We start from the raw sequence: 17,613 nt of genomic DNA on the forward strand, positions 1-17,613 counted from the left end.
GCTTATTTTCTTTACTCAAGAGTATGGTCCATGAGAGTAGATAGTCTTCTTCATCTGATTGATCCCTGTTCTGGTTATCTATTGCATGTGTAATGCAGTACCCCAAAACTTAGTGGCATAAAACAAAAAGTTATTATCTTTCATGGTCTTATGGGTTGACTTGGATCAGCTGGTGGTTCTTGCTTGGGTTGTCTCATGAGATTGCAGTCAGCTGGTGGCTGGGGCTGCTGTCATCGGAAGGCTTGATTGGGATGGATGTCCAAGATGGATCCCTCCAAGACTAGCATCCTGAGGCTGTTGGCTGAAAGCTCAGCTGGGGCTATCAACAGGAGCACACATATGGCTTGAGCATCTCACAGACTAGTGGCTGGATTCTAAGAGGGAATGCTCCAAGAGGCAGGAAATGGAAGATGCCAGGTCAGTTAAGGCTGCCCCCTGCAACTGGCACCATGTTACTTCTGCCATATTCTATTGATCAAAGCAGTCAGAAGACTTGCCCAGATTCAGCTGAGTAGAGAAATAAGCTCGCCTCTTGATGGGGGTTGCTAGGTCATATTACAGAAAAGCTGTGGGTTCAGAGATATTGTCATGACCATCTTTAGGAAATACAGTCTGCCACATGGTCTCTCCAACATCCTCGACAGTGTCAAATGTGTTATAGGACACAATAAATATTTGTTGAAGGAGTACTCCTTGACGGAGGAGGGGAAAAAACTGTCTGCAGAAGAAAATTTCCAGTACATAGGTTGAAGCCATTTAATCTTTTTTAACCCTAGCCCTCAAAGTTAGATAATAAAAAATAGAACTTAACTGTTGCATCTTGCAGATTCTGCTCCAAAATAGACTTTTCCTATACATTCTGGGGGAAACCTGACTGTCAGCATCTATGTACTGGCCACTAGGGGCTGTTGATAAAGAAGACTCTTGGGGTGAGCTTGATCAAGGAATGTTTGATGAGACAATGAGCCCAGGGAAGGTTTGTGCAGCATGAAGTAAGTAATGTAGCTGGAAATAAAAGTTGGTATCAGTCAAAAAGGCAGGCTAAGGAGTTCAGCCTTTATCCTGAAGGCAGTGAAGATCCAGTAGAATTTAGTCAAGGAATTAACTCGACAAGTGCACTGTTCTAGGAAGATTATTTGGTTTGGGGCTTGACCCGAGCCACTTCAAATAGACAAGCTCTGCTTTTCATGGGTTTTTGTGCAGAGACCATGTGTATTTTTTTTTTTAATGAGGATTTGGTTTGAACATTATTGCATGTATGCCACAAGGACCTTAATTGTGAGTTGGAAGAGAATGAGAGCTGAGAGAAGTCCACTGGATTTGGAAATGAGGAACTTGGTGGTTACATTGGCATAGGGAGTAAGATCTCTTTGGTTACTAGCAACAGAAACCAACTCTGGCTGTTGTAAACAGAGAAGAAATTTATAAAAATGGGATGTAGTCGGCATCCATTCTCCTTTCCTAATAATATCTCTAAGTTAGCCAGAGTTGAATTTTACTGCTTGCACCCAATAGCACTAATTGATTTAGTTTAGCTCTCAGAACTGAAGGAAAGGCTAAAAGAACACAGCTTGGAAAGAATGGTAAAGTCAGAACTGAGTTCTTCCCAGGACACCTCTGAGTTAGCTCCATAAATTTTCAGGTCTTTTATCATTCATTGCTCAAGATTACAGTTCTAGGAACAGTATTTGATTGGCCACTCTGCCTGGGGGTATGGCAGACACATTAATTGACAGTCTCCCTGGCCCCACCTGTCTTGGTCTGGAGGAAGAGTTATTTCCTCCAAAGCAAACTCAGGGTGATTTATCAGAAAAAGGACAAATGGATGCTAGGTGACAAAACAAAATAGTCAATATATCCAAAGAGAGAGGTTTCCATGGAATGAAAGGAAGTTTGACTGAGTCCAAAAGTCTAAAAGGAGAGGCCCATTGCATGGTTAAAGACACCTTTTTTGTTCCTAGAAATTTCTTGAATCTTCACCATTAACTTGTTTACAGTCATTTTAGAGTGGGCATGTCTACAGCTAATTGACATCATCTACCACTATAAACTTTTCCTTCTTTCCTTTCTGCTTCTTTTCTTCCTCCTCTTCCCTGATATATATTTTTTTACACTCATGAAGTCAAGTCCAAAACTTTGGATGCATCATCTACGTTAACCTCAGATAGATCTGTGTGAATGTGTATAATATTGAAATAACTGGGACAACACAAGTAATTTGGCAAGAGTCTTCCCTCTGATTTACTGTGTTTCCTCCAGCAAGTCACTTTGCTTAGCTGAATCTCAGTTTCTTAACGTGTAAAATGGGAGTAATAATACTTAATCCATAAGATTGTTAAATACATATAAGCTATCTTTCACCAAACACTTACTATGTGCCCACTCCAGAGGTCACAAATTTAAATGTCCTCCTGGGGTCAGGTGAGCACTGTGAATGGAACTAGTTGCAGAGAGGGAGGATGGTGGTGGTGGGGATTATGGGAAACTGGAGGGAATGCTTCCCTCATAGAAAAAGAGTAGCTGTACTTAGGTTCTGGTTTTCAAAGTATGGTCCCTAGCCCTGCAGCATTGGCATCACCTGGAAACCTGTTAGAAATGCAAATTCTCAGGTTCCAGACCTACTAATCAAAACTCTGGGGATGGGGATCCTGCAATCTGTATTTTAATAAGCCTTCCAAGTGATTCTGATGCATGCTTAGGCTGGGCACTGTGGCTCACACCTGTAATCCCAGCACTTTGAGAGGCCAAGGCGGGCAGATCACCTGAGGTCAGGAGTTCGAGACCAACCTGGCCAACATGGTGAAACCCCGTTCCTACTAAAAATACAAAAATTAGCCGGGTGTAGTGGCGCCTGTAATCGCAGCTACTTGGGAGACTGAGGCAGGAGAATCGCTTGAACCCAGGAGGCAGGGGAAGGGAAGGGAAGGGGAGGAGATGGGAGGGGAGGGGAGGGAAGCCTGGGGGACAGAGCAAAACTCAGTCTCAAAAAAACAAAAACAACAAAAAAAATGATTCTGACGCATGCTCAATTTTGAGACCTGCTGCTCTAGCTGATGGTTGTTATATCTAAGATTGCAGGACTGTGTTGCCAGATCTTTTACTTTTTCCAAGAGAAGCTAGAGGTTTATTTTTATATGAAATTCGCTACTTTTAAATCTTGGCAACTAATTTAAAAATTTAAAACATACTGTGTAGTTAATAATGTATGTGCTCTAGCCAGATTTGCAACCTCTGATTTATGCTTTTTCCTTTAACCCTTATAATAATCTTATAAAACCCTTATAGTAATCATCCAAGACTGTTAGGATGATACACAGTTTATGCAGGAAGAAGATGCAGGCCCAAAACATGAAGCGTTTCTCTAAGTCACATAGCCAGAAAGTGGCCATGGATGCATTGTCCCTGATTGGGCATGGATGCATTTGGTTCTAAAGCCTCTGCCCTTTTAAATGATGTAAAGAGAATATATATAACTATACCTAGCACGGAACTTGGCACCACAAAAGCTAAACATCTGATGCCATTGACTGATGAAAATTCCTTCCCCATCCTTCTGCCTGGCCCTGCCATCCTCCCTCAGTCTGCATTCCTGTAAGAGAGAGCCAATCAACAGGGCGCTCATAAGGGCCTGGGAGGAGCAAGGCTGGGCAGTTTCCTGGCCCAGGGAGCTGAATAGGGCCCGGAAGAAAGCTCTTGGCAGCAGTGCCTGGGGCTGAATGTACAGTAGCCAGCTGGGTCCACGGGCTAAAAACTGGCTGCTCACCCCAGTGTTCTCTTTGTGCCCTAGACTGGGTTTCACTAGCCTGTTATGGGCTGTGTCCCCACCTGGCTCCTGCCCTCATTGTTGACTGAGCTCAGAGTAAATAGCCCTGGTCCCTCCCAATAACGTCCCCAGTCCCCAAGTTGAGCATGAGAAGCTGGGGGAGGTGTTCTCAGCATCCATTTTGGGGACAGTGGCCAGATGTACTCACATCACCAAACCCTACTCACCTGTCACTATCATCCCAGTGTTCACTGCCCTAGGGCCCCTCTAGCCTCCAGCAGCAAAGACCTCCTGGGGCTTCTAGAACCTCAGATCATTGGAGCAGGAAAGATGTTTGAAGGCACTTCTTGTCTAACTCCCTGGGTAACTCTGTTTTGGCACTTAACCCCCTGGATTCTAAAGCTTCATTTATACTTATTGGTCTCCTTCGTCACAGGAGACACTTATTTGTGGAGCACTCATGGCCATGTATCCAGTACCTATCATGGGTCAGGCCTGGAGTCCCTGTGTCAATCAGTGTGGATCTACTCTCAATGCTCCCAGTGAGTACATGGTTGTTCCATGGCAGGAACGTTGCATCTGTGTTCTCACTGACGTCCCATATAGGTGTCATTTTCACTGATGACGTGGCAGCTCAGATCCAGGAAAGGATTCATTCCAGGGCCCTCAGGTGGGAAGTGGTGGAGGTGGGAGTCAGACCCCAGACCCTGTCACCTCTTCAAGACCAGTGCTGGAGGGCCCCTTTTGACGACTTTCTCTTCACCAAGCGTCTTGCCCTGCATATGTCACACAGTAGGCACCCAGTGAATATTTACGACGGAATGGAAAAAACAAGGGCCTGGAGGGAGAGACCTGGGTTCAAAACCTTATTTGTACAGCTTTGCAGGGGACCTTGTGGTGGAGGTGCGGTCCTGAATCCCTAAACACTCAGTTCCTTTGTCATATACAGCTGATAACAGTAACTCCCCGGTCAGAGGACCGGAGACAATTCCTTGAGACAAGGAGCACAGGGCCTGGCACAGTCAGCCCTGATCAGGGGCCGGTAGGACAAAGAGAGGGAGACAGAAACACACACCCAAACGGCTTGAGACTGCTAGGTGCTTCACCTTCCTGGGCCTGTTTCTGATGAGGAGGGTTTGTTTATTAATAATAAGTGCTCTTTCTGTAGCCCCTACTATGTGCTCTGTATCACTACCCTAGCCCTCCATCAAGAGGGATCTGCCCTCTCATCTGGCTGACCCCAAATCGAACCCTTTAACCCGCATGCTCTACTGCCTCCCTGCGGGCCCTGCCTTATCCTCCTCAACCGCCCACTGGGGACACTCTGGAGAAACCTCGGAGTCTTGGAATAGAAACCCAGGAGCCCTGAGCCTTGGCCCTCAGGCCCCAGGAGGGAGGTCAGGAGGGAGGTGTGGACAAGGGTCCGGCCGTAGCTGGTCCCGTCCTGGAAGCTGCTTAAGTTCCTGGTTCCCACCGGGGCCAAGAGTGATACCTGATCCTGGGGGATTGTGAAATGACCTCATGTGGCAGCCCGCCCGCTGTGCCCGCAAAGCCCTCCACCCTCCCCTTCCCCGCTCGGCTCCACCCCTACCCCACGCCCCCTCCCGCGCGCGCGGTTAAATCCCCGCACCTGAGCATCGGCTCACACCTGCACCCCGCCCGGGCATAGCACCATGCCTGCTTGTCGCCTAGGCCCGCTAGCCGCCGCCCTCCTCCTCAGCCTGCTGCTGTTCGGCTTTACCCTAGTCTCAGGTGAGTGGGGCGAGGAGAGGCCCGGCTCCTAGAGGGGCCGAGCCACGAGCGCCAGGATGGAGCCAGGCGGAGGCGTAGCCTCTGGAGGCTGGGGAAGTGGGAATTCCTGGGGCGGAAGTGGCGGGACCCTTGGAGCCTAGGGTGTGGGGTCCGATGTGCTGGAGGTGGAGAGACCACTGATGGCTGCAATTTGGGAGGAGGAGGATTCTGTGCTGAACGCGGACACTCCGTGGCTGCAGTGGGCTGGGGGTGGGGGCTGCTCTGCCTCGACCTCGGAAGCTCCTAGACGCTCAGCTGTGCGGCGTCCCCTAGGGCTGAGATCTGAGGGCCCCGACGCCAAGGGTTAGGGAGCTCTCGTACTCCCAGGGGTCAGGGACTCCTGGTCTGGAAGAAGGAGTCTCTGGGGGCTGTAAGGGGACTCCTAGGGCCAGAGACTGAGAATTCCTTGGGGTTAAGGTTTGGAGCAGGAGGTGGGCATCCTCTGGGGCTGGCGCTACGCCCCACCCTCGACTGTCCCGGGCCTCCCCTCCCAGGCACAGGAGCAGAGAAGACTGGCGTGTGCCCCGAGCTCCAGGCTGACCAGAACTGCACGCAAGAGTGCGTCTCGGACAGCGAATGCGCCGACAACCTCAAGTGCTGCAGCGCGGGCTGTGCCACCTTCTGCTCTCTGCCCAATGGTAACCCCACGGCAGCCGAGCGGGAACGGGGCGGGGCCGCGCTGGGCTGGGAGGAGGTGGGAGGGCCCGGGTTCCGGGAACAGGGGCGCCCCCGGACCCGGGGACCCCCGGGAAAGTCAAGGCGGTTGAAACCAGATCCGTCAGTGCTCTCCCTCGCACGGCCCCGGGGTAGACAAAGGCGTCGTTGAAACGCAGCCAAGGGGGGATCCCCACCCCTAGCTGGATTCGAGTCTCTGGTGCATGACGGGCTTCCGGGCACGCACAGCCGGGACATTGTTCCCCGCGGCCTGGGGACCCGGGGCCGCAGTTTCCTTCTCGAACCGGCCGAAGCCTGCCCTGTGGGAAAACCCGGAGCCTGGGGCGCTCACCTCTCCTCTTGGAGTCCCTCCCTGGGGGCCTCCCCCAGCCCTGGGGAAAGACTGGGAGAGCCTGGCCTGGCAAGATTTTCCCCAATTCCTCTGTCCAGGCGGAAAGGAACTTTACAGATTTAGGAAAATGCCCCGCTCATCTTAAAGATGTGTAAGGGAGCATCGGTGAGAAAAAAATGTTCTTGCCCAAGGTCACACCGCCATCCCATGGCTGCTGGAGTCATAGTGAGGGTTCAGCTTTTGCCTTTCAGGCCAACTGGCTGAGTGATTCGAAGAAAGTGAGGAATCCTCCCTGGACACTGTATCGCCCTTCGTCGTCTTTCAGTCAATCTCTTCCACTCTAAGGATTGAGTGAGCGCGAGCTGGGGACTCTCTCAAAGGTGCTTGCTGGAGCTGCAGTCTCCACCAGGCTATCAGAACAGGGGGTGGCTTAAACAGCATGGAATCTCAGCTTTTCGTTCTCCAGAGGAAAATGCTGAGGATTAGAGGCAGGGATAGGACCTGGAGAGAACCAAGGTACTGTAATGATGTTCTTTATCCAGAATACAGCCCCTGTGACTTTTCCTCTCTGTTATTTCCTTGAAGATGCCAGCACAGGCTGGGAAGGTTTGTAATACGGTGACCCAAGACACCGATCAGCAGGGAGGTGGTAAGTGGAGGGGGACTGGCAGCCCACCAAGGGCAGCTTCAAGGTCATGAGTCCCCTCCTCTGGGCCAGGGAGAGGAGGACCAGAAGGAGAGAGGAAGATTTGGAGAGAAAGCAGGCAGCAGCCAGATGAGAGAGGTGGAGGAGCAAAGGAGGGAGTCTTTGCTGTTTGATGGATGAAGAATTTGTTCCCTTATCTCAGATGGACAGACTGAGGCAGGAAGAGGGACAAGGTCAGATGGCCACCTGAGCCAGGGAGGCAGCCTGGAGGTTTGAATCCTAGTTCTGCCATTTTCTAGTTGTGTGATCCTGAGCATGTTGCTTTACCTCTCTGAGCCTCTGCTCTAAGATGGGAATAATTCCAAACTCTATAGAATTGGCATGAGGACTAAATGAAATAATGCATCTAAAGTGTCTATTAGTGAGAAGATACTCCATACGCAGTGGCTTGTTTTGATCATAAATGGTTCCCTATTTATTTCCAGGGCAGCCCAATATTAGAGGTTCCTACTCCTTTCAAGAGAATGAATTTCTTTGTATTAGGAAGTCAAGACTGTTGGCAACTTAACAACATTTTTTTTTTGTATTATGCTTTAAGTTCTGGGGTACACGTGCAGAACGTGCAGGTTTGTTACATAGGTATACATGTGCCATGGTGGTTTGCTTCACCCATCAACCCGTCATCTACATTAGGTGTTTCTCCTAATGCTATGCCTCCCCTAATTCCCAACCCCACCGACAGACCCTGGTGTGTGATGTTCCCCTCCCTGTGTCCATGCGTTCTCATTGTTGAACTCCTACTTATGAGTGAGAACATGCGGTATTTGGTTTTCTGTTCTTGTGTTAGTTTGCTGAGAATGATGGTTTCCAGCTTCATCCATGTCTCTGCAAAGGACATGAACTCATCATTTGTTATGGCTGCATAGTATTCCATGGTGTAGACGTGCCACATTTCCTTTATCCAGTCCATCACTGATGGGCATTTGGGTTGGTTCCAAGTCTTTGCTATTGTGAACAGTGCTGCAATAAACCTATGTGTGCACGTGTCTTTATTGTAGAATGATTTATAATCCTTTGGGTATATACCCAGTAATGGGATTGCTGGGTCAAATGGTATTTCTTGTTCTAGATCCTTGAGGAATGGCCACACTCTCTTCCACAATGGTTGAACTAATTTACACTCCCACGAACAGTGTAAAAGCATTCCTATTTCTCCACATCCTCTCCAGCATCTGTTGTTTCCTGACTTTTTAAGGATCTCCATTCTAACTGGTGTGAGATGTTATCTCATTGTGGTTTTGATTTGCATTTCTCTAATGACCAGTGATGATGAGCATTTTTCATGTTTGTTGGCTGCATAAATGTCTTCTTTTGAGAAGCATCTGTTCATATCCTTCGCCCACGTTCTAATGGGGTTTTTTTCTCGTAAATTTATTTGAGTTCCTTGTAGATTCTGTATATTAGCCCTTTGTCAGATGGATAGAGTGCAAAAATTTTCTCCCATTCTGTAGGCTGCCTGTTCACTCTGATGATAGTTTCTTTTGCTGTGCAGAAGCTCTGTAGTTTAATTGGATCCCATTTGTCAATTTTGGCTTTTGTTGCCATTGCTTTTGGTGTTTTAGTCATGAAGTCTTTGTCATGAAGTCTTTGCCCATGCCTATGTCCTGAATGGTATTGCCTAGGTTTTCTTCTAGGGTTTTTATGGTTTTAGGTCTTACATTTAAGTCTTTAATCCATCTTGAGTTAATTTTTGCATAAGGTGTAAGGAAAGGGGTCCAGTTTCAGTTTTCTGCATATGGCTAGCCAGTTTTCCCAACACCATTTATTAAATAGGGAATCCTTTCCCCATTGCTTGTTTTTGTCATGTTTGTCAAAGATCAGATGGCTGTAGATGTGTAGTGTTATTTCTGAGGCCTCTGTTCTGTTCTGTTGGTCTATATATCTGTTTTGGTACCAGTACCATGCTGTTTTGGTTACTGTAGCCTTGTAGTATAGCTTGAAGTCAGTTAGCGTGATGCTTCCAGCTTTGTTCTTTTTGCTTAGGATTGTCTTGGCTATGTGGGCTTTTATTTGGTTCCATATGAAATTTAAAGTCGTTTTTTCTAATTCTGTGAAGAAAGTCAGTGGTAGCTTGATGGGGATAGCATTGAATCTATAAATTACTTTGGGCAGTATAGCCATTTTCACGATATTGATTCTTCTTATCCATGAGCATGGATTGTTTTTCCATTTGTTTGTATCCTCTCTTATTTCGTTGAGCAGTGGTTTGTAGTTCTCCTTGAAGAGGTCCTTCACCTCCCTTGTAAGTTGTATTCCTAGGTATTTTATTCTCTTTGTAGCAATTGTGAATGGGAATTCACTCATGATTTGGCTCTCTGTCTATTATTGGTGTATAGGAATACTTGTGATTTTTGTACATTGATTTGTATCCTGAGACTTTACTGCAGTTTCTTATCAGCTTAAGGAGATTTTGGGCTGAGATAATGGGGTTTTCTAAATATACAATCATTTCATCTGCAAACAGGGACAATTTGACTTCCTCTTTTCCTAATTGAATACCCTTTATTTCTTTCTCTTGACTGATTGCCCTGGCCAGAATTTCTAATGCTATGTTGAATAGGGGTGGTGAGAGAGAGCATGCTTGTCTTGTGCCGGTTTTCAAAGGGAATGCTTCCAGCTTTTGCCCATTCAGTATGATATTGGCTGTGGGTTTGTCATTAAATAGCTCTTATTACTTTGAGATACCTTCCATCAATACCTAGTTTATTGAGTGTTTTAGCATGAAGGGTGTTGAATTTTATCAAAGGCCTTTTCTGCATCTATTGAGATAGTCATGTGGTTTTTGTCATTGATTTTGCTTATGTGATGGATTACGTTTATTGATTTGTGTATGTTGAACCAGCCTTGCATCCCAGGGACGAAGCCAACTTGATCATGGTGGATAAGCTTTTTGATGTGCTGCTGGATTTGGTTTGCCAGTATTTTATTAAGGATTTTCGCACTGATGTTCATCAGGGATATTAACCTGAAATTTTTTTGTTGTTGTGTCTCTGCCAGGTTTTAGTATCAGGATGATGCTGGCCTCATAAAATGAATTAGGGAGGAGGCTCTCTTTTTCTATTGTTTGGAATAGTTTCAGAAGGAATGGTACCAGCAACTCCTCTTTGTACCTCTGGTGGAATTCGGCTGTGAATCTGTCTGGTCCCAGACTTTTTTTGGTTGGTAGGCTATTAATTACTGCCTCAATTTTGGAACTTGTTATTGGTCGATTCAGGGATTCGACTTCTTCCTGGTTTAGACTTGGGAGGGTGTATGTGTCCAGGAATTTATCCATTTCTTCTAGGTTTTCTAGTTTATTTGCGTAGAGGTGTTTATAGTATTCTCTGATGGTAGATTGTATTTCTGTGGGATCAGTGGTGATATCCCCTTTGTCATTTTTTATTGTGTCTATTTGATTCACTCTCTTTTCTTTATTAGTATGGCTAGCAGTCAGACTATTTTGTTGATGTTTTTCAAAAACCCAGCTCGTGAATTCATTGATTTTTTTTGAAGGGTTTTTCATGTCTCTATCTCCTTTAGTTCTCTCTGATCTTAGTTATTTCTTGTCTTCTGCTAGCTTTTGAATTTGTTTGTTCTTGCTTTTCTAGTTCTTTTAATTGTGATGTTAGGGTGTCAATTTTGGATCTTTCCTGCTTTCCCTTGTGGGCATTTAGTGCTATACATTTCCTTCTAAGCACTGCTTTAGCTGTGTCTCAGAGATTCTGGTATGTTATGTCTTTGTTCTCATTGGTTTCAAAGAACTTATTTATTTCTGCCTTGATTTTGTTATTTACCTAGTAGTCATTCAGGAGCAGGTTGTTCAGTTTCCATGTAAGGTTATGCGGTTTTGAGTGAGTTTCTTAATCCTGAATTCTAATTTGATGGCACTGTGGTCTGAGAGACTGTTAGGATTTCCGTTCTTTTGCATTTGCTAAGTAGTGTTTTACTTCCAATTATGTGGTCAGTTTTAGAATAAGTGTGATGTGGTGCTGAGGAGAATGTATATTCTGTTGATTTGGGATGGAGAGTTCCGTAGATGTCTATTAGGTCTGCTTGGTCCAGAGCTGAGTTCAAGTCTTGGATATCTTTGTTAATTTTCCGTCTCATTGATCTGTCTAATATTGACAGTGGGGGTTAAAGTTTCCCACTATTATTATGTCAGAGTCTAAGTCTCTTTGTAGGTCTCTAAGAACTTGCTTTATGAATCAGGTGCTCCTGTATTAGGTGCATATATATTTAGCATAATTAGCTCTTCTTGTTGCATTGATCCCTTTACCATTGTGTAATGCCCTTCTTTGTCTCTTTTGATCTTTGTTGGTTTAAAGTCTGTTTTATCAGAGAATAGAATTGCAACCCCTGATTTTTTTTTTTTGCTTTCCATTTCCTTGGTAAATATTCCTCTATCCCTTTATTTTGAGCCTATGTGTCTTTGCACTTGAGATGGGTCTCCTGAATACAGCACACCAATGGGTCTTGACTCTTTATCCAATTTGCCAGTCTTTGTCTTTTAATTGGGGCATTTAGCCTGTTTACATTTAAGGTTAATATTGTTATGTGTGAGTTTGATCCTGTCATTATGATGCTAGCTGGTTATTTTGTCTATTAGTTGATGCAGTTTCTTCATAGTGTCAATGGTCTTTACAATTCGGTATGTTTTTGCAGTTGCTGATTCCAGTTGTTCCTTTCTACATTTAGTGCTCCTTTCAGGAGACCTTGTAAGGCAGGCCTGTTGATGAGAAAAATCCCTCAGCATTTGTTTGTCTATAAAGGATTTTATTTCTCCTTCATGTATGAAGCTTACTTTGGCTGGATATGAAATTCTGGGTTGAAAATTCTTTAAGAATATTGAATATTGGCCCCCACTGTCTTCTGGTTTGCAGGGTTTCTGCAGAGAGATCTGCAGTTAGTCTGAAGGGCCTCCCATAGTGGGTAACCCAACCTTTCTCTCTGGGTGCCCTTAACATTTTTTTCTTCATTTCAACCTTGGTGAATCTGATGATTATGTGTCTTGGGGTTATTCTTCTCAAGGAGTATCTTTGAGGTGTTCTCTGTATTTCCTGAATATGAATGTTGGCCTTTCTTGCTAGGTTGGGGAAGTTCTCTTGTATAATATCCTGAACAGTGTTTTCCAACTTGGTTCCATTCTCCCCATCACTTTCAGGTACATCAATCAAACATAGGTTTGGTCTTTTCACATAGTCCCATATTTCTTGGAGGCTTTGTTCATTCATTCCTTTTCATTATTTTTTCTCTAATCTCATCTTCATTCTTTATTTCATTAAGTTGATCTTCAATCTCTGATATCCTTCTTCTGCTTGATCAATTCGGCTATTGATACTTGTATAGGCTTCATGAAGTTCTCGTGCTGTGTTTTTCAGCTCCATCAGGTCATTTATGTTCTTCTCTAAACTGGTTAATCTAGTTAGCAATTCCTATAACCTTTTTTCAAGGTTCTTAGCTTTCTTGCATTGGGGTTAGAACATGCTCCTTTAGCTTGGAGGAGTTTGTTATTACCCACCTTCTGAAGCCTACTTCTGTCAATTTGTCAAACTCATTCTCCGTCCAGTTTTGTTCCCTTGCTGGCGAGGAATTGTGATCCTTTGGAGGAGAAGAGGTGTTCTGGTTTTTGGAATTTTCAGCCTTTTTGTGCTGGTTTCTCCCCATCTTCATGGATTTATCTACCTTTGGTCTTTGATGTTGATGATCTTTGGATGGGCCTTCTGAGTGGACGTCCTTTTTGTTGATGTTGATGCTATTCCTTTCTGTTAGTTTTCCTTCTAACAATCAGGCCCCTCGGCTGCAGGTCTGTTGGCGTTTGCTGGAGGTCCACTCCAGACCCTGTTTGCCTGGCTATCACCAGCAGAAGCTGCAGAACAGCAAAGATTGCTGCCTGTTCCTTCCTCTAGAAGCTTTGTCCCAGAGGGGCACCCGCCAGATGCCAGCCAGAGCTCTCCTGTATGAGGTGTCTGTCAGCCCCTGCTGGAAGGTGTCTCCCAGTCAGGAGACACGGAAGTCAGGGACTCACTTGAGGAGGCAGTCTGACCCTTAGCAGAGCTCGAATGCTGTGCTGGGAGATCTGCTGCTCTCTTCAGAACCGGCAGGCAGGCTGAAGCCACATCCACAGCTGCCCCTTCCCCCAGGTGCTCTGTCCCAGGGAGATGGGAGTTTTACCTATAAGCCCCTGACTAGGGCTGCTGCCTTTTTTTCAGAGATGCCCTGCCCAGAGAGGAGGAATCTAGAGAGGCAGTCTGGCTACAGCGGCTTTGCCGAGCTGTGTTGGGCTCTGCCCAGTTTGAACTTCCTGGTGGCTTTGTTTACTCTGTGAGGGGAAAACCGCCTACTCAAGCCTCAGTAATGGTGGACGCCCCTCCCCCTACCAAGCTTGAGAGTTCCAGGTCAACTTCAGACTGCTGTGCTGGCAGCGAGAATTTCAAGCCAGTGGATGTTAGCTTGCTGGGCTCCATGGGGGTGGGATCCGCTGAACTAGACCACTTGTCTCCCTAGCTTCAGCCCCCTTTCCAGGGGCGTGAATGGTTCTGTCTCACTGGCATTCCAGGCACCACTGGGGTATGAAAAAAAAAATCCTGCAGCTAGCTCAGTGTCTGCCCAAATGGCCACCTAGTTTTGTGCTTGAAACCCAGGGCCCTGGTGGTGTAGGCACCCAAAGGAATCTCTTGGTCTGTGGGTTGTGAAGACCGTGGGAAAAGTGTAGTATCTGCTCCAGAGTGCACTGTTCCTCACGGCACAGTCCCTCATGGCTTCCCTTGGCTAGGGGAGGGAGTTCCCTGACCTCTTGTGCTTCCCAGGTGAGATGATGCCCTACCCTACTTCTGTTCGCCCTCCGTGGGCTGCACCCACTGTCTAACCAGTCCCAATGAGATGAGCCACGTACCTCATTTGAAAATGCAGAAATCACCTGCCTTCTGCATTGATTCACTGGGAGCTGCAGACTGGAGCTGTTACTATTCGGCCATCTTGAAAGCTGAACCTAAATCTTTTTTTTTTTTGAGATGGAGTCTCGCTCTGTCACCCAGGCTGGAGTGCAGTGGCATGATCTCAGCTCACTACAACCTCTGTCTCCCAGGTGCAAGCGATTCTCCTGCCTCAGCCTCCCAAGTAGCTGGGATTACCGGTGCATGCCACCACGCCCAGTTAACTTTTTTGTATTTTTAGTAGAGCAGGGGGTCTCGAGTCCTGACCTCCGATGATCCCACCCGCCTCAGCCTCCCAAAGTGTGGGATTACAGGCATGAGCCACTGTACCCGGTGATCTGTCAGCCACTTTCCTTGTCCTCTACAGCTAATCACCCAGTTCTGTGCCTGTGTTTTACACACAAAAACCTGCACATATTTATAGCAGCTTTATTTATAATTGCCAAAAGTTGGAAGCAACCATGATGTACCTCAGTTGATGAATGGATTTGGCTGGGCCTGGCTCCCCTCTATCTAACCTGGGAAGTGGAGTGTGATTGTGTGTGTGTTTGTTAGTGGAAGGACGTGTGGTTTCTCTCTGCATGGATGAATGAGTGTATTTGGAGGGTCATGGTGCTGAGAGACTGCAACTGGGATTCGGTCTGTGGGTATGAGTGAAGATTATAAGTGTGTAACCCCTCACATGTGTACTGTACTTTACACTTTAAGTGGCAGCATAGTGCTTAACCATGGCAGCAGCAGTTAACACATAGACTCTGCAGCTAGATTTCTTGGGGTTCAAATTCTGCCTCAATTCTGTGTGACCTTAGGCAAATTACTTAACTTCTCAGTGCCTCAGTTTCCTCACTTTTAACACAAGGAAATATTAACAGATCCCTCCCCTTCTTTTAGGATTATTGTGAGAATTAGAAGAGTTAATATATGTTAGGGGCTTGATACCTGGCATGTAATAAGAGCTAATTAAGTGTTCACTGTTATAATTTCTCATAACTACAGAGTAGTTTGATATTTCAGGGAGAAATAATATATGTTTGTTTCCACTGCTTTCACAACAACCCTATGTTGTAATTAGCACTGTTCCACTGGCACCTAAAGACACGGAGGCTCTGGGAGATTTCTGGCCCTAGGCCACGAAGGCCCACTTGGGACTCAAGCTGAGGTCCTGTGATTCCATTTGGGAGCAGGAGGAGGGATTTGCAGGTGATCTTCCTGGGCCTCCTGAGAGCAGCTCAGGTGCCCAAGATGGACTCAGGCAGGCAGCTCTGCTGTATGTGAAGCCCAGTGAGGGGCAGTGGGGGGGGCCACCCTGCAGGTACAAGTTAATCTCCCTGTATCCCCTCTGCCCACTTACCCTTACTCCTTTTTCTACCCAGATAAGGAGGGTTCCTGCCCCCAGGTGAACATTAACTTTCCCCAGCTCGGCCTCTGTCGGGACCAGTGCCAGGTGGACAGCCAGTGTCCTGGCCAGATGAAATGCTGCCGCAATGGCTGTGGGAAGGTGTCCTGTGTCACTCCCAATTTCTGAGGTAAGTGAACGGGAAAGAGAAAGTGCATTGATGGCCAGGTGTTGTGGGAAACAGAAGAAAACGTCACCCAGGCGGAGGTGAAGGGAGGTTAGTTGCAGGGACAGTTGGGAAAGGTATACCAGTGGGGTGACCCTCAGCCTGTTCTAAAAGAAGAGTGAAAGGTGGGTAGTCTGATGAGTTGCAGTGGGGAGCCTGTCTCAGGCAGAGGGAACAGAATAAGCAAGAGCTTGGCTGGGTGTGGTGGCTCATGCCTATAATCCCAGCACTTTGGGAGGCTGAGGTGTGTGGATCACCTGAGGTCGGGAGTTCAAGACCAGCCTGACCAACATGGAGAAACCCCGTCTCTACTAAAAATACCAAAAAAAAAAAAAAAAAATTTAATGGGTGTGGTGGCGGGTGCCACCCACTCGCTACTCAGGAGGCTGAGGCAGGAGAATTGCTTGAACCTGGGAGACAGAGGTTGTGGTGAGCTGAGATCACGCCATTGCACTCCAGCCTGGGCAACAAGAGCGAAACTCCGTCTCAAATTAAAAACAAACAAACAAACAAAAAACAGCTTGGTGGTACCCTTGGGTTGAAATCTCGTGGTTGTCATGTGCTACTTTTAACAATTTCTCAGCAAAGTAACCTGAAGATAACTGATAGAATCCAATAGTGCAGAGATGAGCAATTGAAATCTAGAGAGGGGGTGTGCTCTTGGTGCCCGAGAGGGAACTATGGTTTCTCTAAACTAAGCTATGGTCTCCCTGGAGCCAGGGCTCTCAGATGCCAACTGCATGGATAGGCTTTGCAGTCAAGAAGACCTTGGTTCAAATGTTAGCTCTGACACTTACCTAACCTTCTCACCTCCCTGAGTCACAGTTATCTCGCTTATAAAATGTAGCTAAATAAGATCTAATTGATCAGATAATCCCATTTTAACCTAAAGAAGAAGGCATGGCAGAACTTCCTAATAGTAGAGGGATTCTTGGGGAGAGAAATGGCCATGACCCCTCAGGAAGGCCACAGTGGACATCTGGGACCACAGTATACCCAGGTGCCTGCTAGGGATGGTCTGACCACAGTATACCCAGGTACCTGCTAGGGATGGTCTGAAGGAGAAGAGTATGTCTAGAACCTGTAGAAAATGCAAGCAGAGCCCCCAGAAGGTGAGGCTTTGCTCCGTGGGTGTGTGGGATGGGGTGGGGTCAAGGAGCTGGTCTAGGATTTAAGCTGCAGGTACTCCTGCCTAGTCTAATGGATATTGTTGTTGATGGTATTGTTATAATTTTCTTCCTCCAGCTCCAGCCACCACCAGGCTGAGCAGTGAGGAGAGAAAGTTTCTGCCTGGCCCTGCATCTGGTTCCAGCCCACCTGCCCTCCCCTTTTTCGGGACTCTGTATTCCCTCTTGGGCTGACCACAGCTTCTCCCTTTCCCAACCAATAAAGTAACCACTTTCAGCACGTTCTGTCTCTGTCTCCCCTGACTTGGGTTGAGGTGGGTGGGCAAGTGTTAAGGGTGTGACCAGATCATCCAGGCATGAAGTCCAGAGAAGGATCATCTGGTAGGTGTTAGCATTCTCCTGGTGGATCCTTGCATCAACCCTAAGAATCTGGTCATTATTCCTCCAGGGGGATGGATGAGAAAAACGAGGCTCAGACAGGTGGTGGGATGCTTCCAAAGTCACTCAGATTCATTGCTGGGGGTGCTGATAAGCAGCAGCATGCACCAGGTGCCAGACACGGTGCTGGGAGGTTTGCTTATGAGATCCTCTGGCTCCTCAAAACAATCCCCAGAGTAGTTAACAACATACCCCTGTCATAGACCTGGACTCCATGAGGTTACTTGCCAGTGGCCACACAGAAAGATGGCAATCCAGGATCCTCTCTTATTGATACTTTAAGTCAAAGTTTTATTTTATATAAGTAAT

General features: G+C 46.6%; 1 protein-coding gene across 1 annotated transcript; it reads left to right on the forward strand.

Moving 5' to 3' along the window:
* The first annotated feature begins 5,347 nt into the window (after positions 1 to 5,347).
* On the forward strand, positions 5,348 to 17,146 carry WFDC2 (WAP four-disulfide core domain 2). Its single transcript, XM_008951356.4, has 4 exons — positions 5,348 to 5,515; positions 6,049 to 6,192; positions 15,551 to 15,703; positions 16,985 to 17,146. Exons 1-3 carry the CDS (start codon positions 5,437 to 5,439, stop codon positions 15,700 to 15,702), a joined length of 375 nt encoding a protein of 124 aa, XP_008949604.1. The 5' UTR covers positions 5,348 to 5,436; the 3' UTR covers position 15,703; positions 16,985 to 17,146.
* Positions 17,147 to 17,613: the final 467 nt, after the last annotated feature.

This window comes from Pan paniscus, chromosome 21 (assembly GCF_029289425.2).
Source record: "Pan paniscus chromosome 21, NHGRI_mPanPan1-v2.0_pri, whole genome shotgun sequence".
Lineage (NCBI taxonomy): Eukaryota > Metazoa > Chordata > Mammalia > Primates > Hominidae > Pan > Pan paniscus.